The 4,881-nt window shown below is 51.5% G+C and overlaps 1 protein-coding gene across 2 annotated transcripts in view; it reads right to left on the bottom strand.

Moving 5' to 3' along the window:
- DHX16 (DEAH (Asp-Glu-Ala-His) box polypeptide 16) overlaps nt 1-4,881 on the bottom strand; it is a 21,815-nt gene that overhangs the window by 6,279 nt on the left and 10,655 nt on the right. For both annotated transcript variants that reach the window (XM_011945025.1, XM_011945026.1), the window contains exons 8-12: nt 4,246-4,356; nt 3,961-4,076; nt 1,642-1,852; nt 1,346-1,444; nt 1,082-1,234 (exon numbers count right to left, since the gene is read on the bottom strand). In XM_011945025.1, the coding sequence (XP_011800415.1) occupies nt 1,082-1,234; nt 1,346-1,444; nt 1,642-1,852; nt 3,961-4,076; nt 4,246-4,356 (690 nt within the window). The remainder of the gene's footprint in view (nt 1-1,081; nt 1,235-1,345; nt 1,445-1,641; nt 1,853-3,960; nt 4,077-4,245; nt 4,357-4,881) is intronic.

The following is a 4,881-nucleotide window of genomic DNA, read 5'->3' as shown; positions in this document are numbered from 1 at the left end:
AAAAAAAAAAAAAAAAAGAAAAATAAATAAAGTCCAAACTCTCCTGTCATCAAAGGCTCTCCCTAATCTTAGCCTCAAATTGTTTTTAGCCTTGTCTCCTACTCCTTCACCATATGAACCTCCCACTAAGCCTACTAGCTCACACTGACCTCAAACACTTTGGGCCTTCCTCTGATAACTTCTCAGCCATTTTTCTTTTTTGAGATGGAGTCTTGCACAGTCACCAGGCTGGAGTGCAGTAGGGCAATCTCAGCTCACTGTAACCTCCTCCTCCCGGGTTCAAGCGATTCTCATGACTCAGCCTCCTGAACAGCTGGGATTATAGGCGCACGCCACCACGCCCGGCAGATTTTTGTATTTTCAGTAGAGGCAGGGTTTCACCATGTTAGCAAGCCCAGTTTTGAACTACTGACCTCAAGTGATCCGCCCACCTCGGCCTCTGAAAGTCCTGGGACTACAGGCGTGAGCCACCGTGCCTGACCTCAGCCTTTTCTCTTTTTTTTGAGATGGAGTCTCACTCTGTCGCCCAGGCTGGAGTGCAGTGACGCGATCTCAGCTCACTGCAAGCTCCGCCTCCTGGGTTCATGCCATTCTCCTGCCTCAGCCTCCCGAGTAACTGAGACTACAGGTGACCGCCACAATGCCCAGCTAATTTTTTATTTTATTTTTTTAGTAGAGACGGGGTTTCACCGTGTTAGCCAGGATGGTCTTGATCTCCTGACCTTGTGATCCGCCCGCCTTGGCCTCCCAAAGTGCTGGGATTATAGGCGTGAGCCACCGCGCCTGGCCGACCTCAGCCATTTCTCTTAAAGGTCCATATCAAATCCCAACTTCTGGCACATCAAGGACTTCCCTTCTCCACTGAATCTACTGTGCTTACTTTCCAGATCACATATTTGGCTCTCTCTTGGTTCACACCATATTTCTCCTCCCTTCAGTCCCAGGGACAAAGGACTGACTGCTCCTCAGCTGTGTGCAGCAGGTGAGCCCAGGGCTCACCTTGCATAGGGCAGGCACACAGCTTTTTCACTACTAGTTGTGGGAAGCATAGGGGTGAAGAGTGTGGGTTTCTCCAACTGACCTTTCGTGCCCCAGGTGGCGTGGGCTGGAAGATACGGGCCTGCATGTCAGAGGGCAGGTTGGCATAAATGGGCAGCACCAGGAGCTCCCGGATTTTGGAGCCCAGGCGGCGGCAGCGATCCTGGAGCATCTCACAGGCAGCCTCAATCTCCTCCTGGATAGAGGGTGGAGAGAGCAGCAGGGATCCCAGAGTCACAGAAGGCCAACATGCCGCCCCCGTCTACCCCTGGGATACATCATCCCCTCTCCCAACCATGTCAGGCACCTGTCCTGTCAGGAACACCAGGATATCCCCAGGGGGCTGGGTCACGTGGATCTGCAACACAGATACAACACAAGCTTCCAAGTAGTCGGCCTCTGGAGCCTGGAGAGCAGAAAGAGATGGGGTAACAGGAGGACCACCTGCTTAGACAAACCTTTCCTCTCCTCCCAGTTCAACATATACTTTATCCTAGTTCCCCTTTGGACCTTCCACTCCATCTTTCCCTCCTTGGGATAACCTTCTCCAAAGGCCTCAGCTTTTCTGCCACAGACTCAAGCCCATCCTCCCTGAGGCAGCACCTTGGTGTAGAAGATGTCCACAGGAAACCTGCGTCCGGGGATTCGAAACACAGGGGCGTCATCAAAGAAGCTGGAGAAACGGGCAGTGTCCAGTGTGGCTGAAGCCACCAGGACCTTGAGCTCAGGTCGGAAGCGAGCAACATCCTTGATCAATCCAAAGAGAATGTCTGTGTGTAGGGTCCGTTCGTGTGCCTCATCCACCATCACCACACTGGGGAGGGAAGAGGCAGCAATGAGGGAGGAGCGCTGGGCAATGCAGTATCAGACACCAGGGTTCCCTGGATGAGAAGGGAGTAATGGACACAAAGAGCTCAAGAACGACTGTTGACGGAGGGGGATCTAAGGAGAACTCAGCCATCCCAGTTATGTAAGACCAACAGAAAGTCAGAGGCGGCCAGGGACCCATGATCTGCAACCTATGCCGGCCTCAGCAGACAATAGAAGCCAAGATGTAGAGGCTGCACTGAGGCCAGGACAAGTTAGATATACTCTCTAGTTCAGTCAAGAGTCTGCTTAGACTCAGTAGCTGCTCTTACTAGAAAAAGTTGAAGGATATGCTTTAGGCTGGGCACGGTGGCTCACACCTGTAATCCCAGCACTTTGGGAGGCCAAGGCAGGCAGATCACGAGGTCAGGAGATTGAGACCAGCCTGGCCAATATGGCAAAACCCTGTCTCTTCTAAAAATGCAAAAAAAAATGAGCCAGGTGTGGTGGCACGCACCTGTAGTCCCAGCTACTCAGGAGGCTGAGGCAGGAGAATCACTTGAACCCGGGAGGCAGAGGTTGCAGTGAGCCAAGATTGAGCCACTGCACTCCAGCCTGGGCGACACAGAGAGACTCCATCTAAAAAAGAGGTCAGGTGCGGTGGCTCAAGCCTGTAATCCCAGCACTTTGGGAGGCCGAGACGGGCGGATCACGAGGTCAGGAGATCGAGACCATCCTGGTCAACATGGTGAAACCCTGTCTCTACTTAAAAAAAAAAAAAAAATTAGCCGGGCATGGTGGCGGGCGCCTGTAGTCCCAGCTACTTGGGAGGCTGAGGCAGGAGAATGGCATGAACCTGGGAGGCGGAGCTTGCAGTGAGTCGAGATTGCACCACTGCACTCCAGTCTGGGTGACAGAGCGAGACCTGCCAAGGATTCTTCTTTTGCAGAGAGGAGCAAGTTAAGCCTTTCTACTCCAACTCTCAGAGGACTCTGCATGCTCCCTGGTTTCCTCCTAACTCAGTTATGTGCATGACACCTTCTTTCTCTTTGCTTTATTTTTTGGCTTTTCTGGGTGGCAGCCAAGTCCCAGGAACTCATCCTCATCTTCCCCTACCTACCTCTCTGACCTCAACTCTTTGTCCCTAACCCTAACTGTGATGGTGAAGTCCCCAGTTATTCCACAAAGCAGGCTGGCTCAATGGGCAAAAGTATCTGCATCAGGCCCTCTTGCACTGGCTGGCTCTCCATGGGTTCTCAGAGATTTTTTGCAAGGGATATGAAGGATAAAATCCTATCTGTCCAATTGCTCCACTGTGATCTTCCAGGGCCAGAAATTCACAGCCTCTGAAGAGTCAAAAGGGCACATATTGTTCAGCTGGCCTGACCCCAACCCCATCACATTCATGAATCCCTTTTCCCCCTCAACACATGTTCAACCAACCTCTGCTTGGCCATTTCCAGCACTAAGAGCTCATTATTCACAGACCAAGCTACCCAAGACTTCTGTGGAGGGCCAAGATCCAGAGTCCAACCACTCTGACAGGCCCTGCAATCTCCAATACTCTGAGGGTTACTCAGCCATCGGTACTGAGTTGGAATCTGTCTCCCTGTAACCTCCCCATGGCTCCTAGCTATATCCTGTAGGGTTACATAAACCAAGTCTCATCCTTCTTTCCATGTAACAGCCTTCACATATTTAGAGGGAACCAGGATGCCTCTCCTGTTTCTCCCTCTGAGCTGAGCATTCCAAGTGTTTTCAAATGGTCTTCACATGGCATTTCAAGCCTCCACAGCAATGCCATGCTATCCTGGTTGTTTTCTAAACCCTGGAGATGAATGGGGAAAGAAGAAGAGGCTTTCTCTACAATCTCTTCCATCCCCCAGCCCCATCTCCGTGGTACCTGGAGGTCAGTTCAAGGACCGTTTGAATCATAACGATTTAAGAACTGGTAGATTAATCAGAAGACAATGGCTGAATTGGCTGGGTGGCAAGAAATGAGAGAAAAGCCAGAGATTAGAGATCCAGGAAAGAACTGAGTGGGAGGGAGGCGGCAGCACAGGGGGAAGAGAGTGTGGGCAGCTCTCTCATGGGAGATGAGGGCCCTGTATGTACCTGTAACTTGCAAGGTCAGGCTCAGAGAGGAACTCCCGGAGAAGCATCCCATCTGTCATGTAGCGGAGGACAGTTCGCTCTGATGTGCAGTCCTCAAAGCGGATGCTGTAGCCAACCTGGTCAAGGGGAACCATTAGCAACCAAGTGTTGGATGGTGTGCCCTGAAAGGAACTTGGGGAAAGGTGAAGTGGGGCAGCACCAAGACTTCTGCTGTAGGGACCTGAGGGCAGTGTAGACTGAGTCACAGACCCCAGTCTCTACCCCCCAGTTCCCTAGAAATCTCACCTCATTCCCAAGCTTCACACCCATCTCCCGGGCCACTCGGGCAGCTACACTCATGGCGGCCACTCTCCGGGGTTGGGTGCAGGCAATCTTCATACCCTTCTTTGTATAACCCTGAATGACAAGGAAGAAAAAAGAGGTTTACCCTTTGCTAAATATGCCCGCTGGGACCAGGTACAATTCAGAGAAAGAAGTTGTAAAAGCCAGACAGGAGAAAAGGAGGAAAAGACAGATGCTGAAAACGAGAAAAGAAGGGCAAATAGATAGGATGACAGACCTAGGGCCCTCAAAGGGGGTCCTCACCTAGCTCTGGGTAATTAAGTTCATGGCTCTGCTAGACTTGAGCTGGAAAAGAACAGATTAGCTGAGGCAGTCAGCTAAGGTAAAAAGCAGGAAGGCTGGACACAGTGGCTCACGCCTATAATCCTAGAACTTGGGGAGGCTGAGGTGGGAGGATTGCTTGAGCTCTGGAGTTCGAGACCAGCCTGGGTAACATAGTGTGACAAAAAAATTAAAAATTAAAAATTTTGGCCAGGCACAGTGGCTCACGCCTGCAATCCCAGCACTTTGGGAGGCCGAGCCAGGCGGATCTCCCGAGGTTGGGAGTTTGAGACAAGCTTGGCCAAAATGGTGAAACCC

This window comes from Colobus angolensis, unplaced genomic scaffold (genome assembly GCF_000951035.1).
Source record: "Colobus angolensis palliatus isolate OR3802 unplaced genomic scaffold, Cang.pa_1.0 Scaffold238, whole genome shotgun sequence".
Taxonomy (NCBI): Eukaryota; Metazoa; Chordata; class Mammalia; order Primates; family Cercopithecidae; genus Colobus; species Colobus angolensis.
Note: the sequence above shows the minus strand (reverse complement) of the source record. Positions and strands in the feature narration are given on the sequence as shown.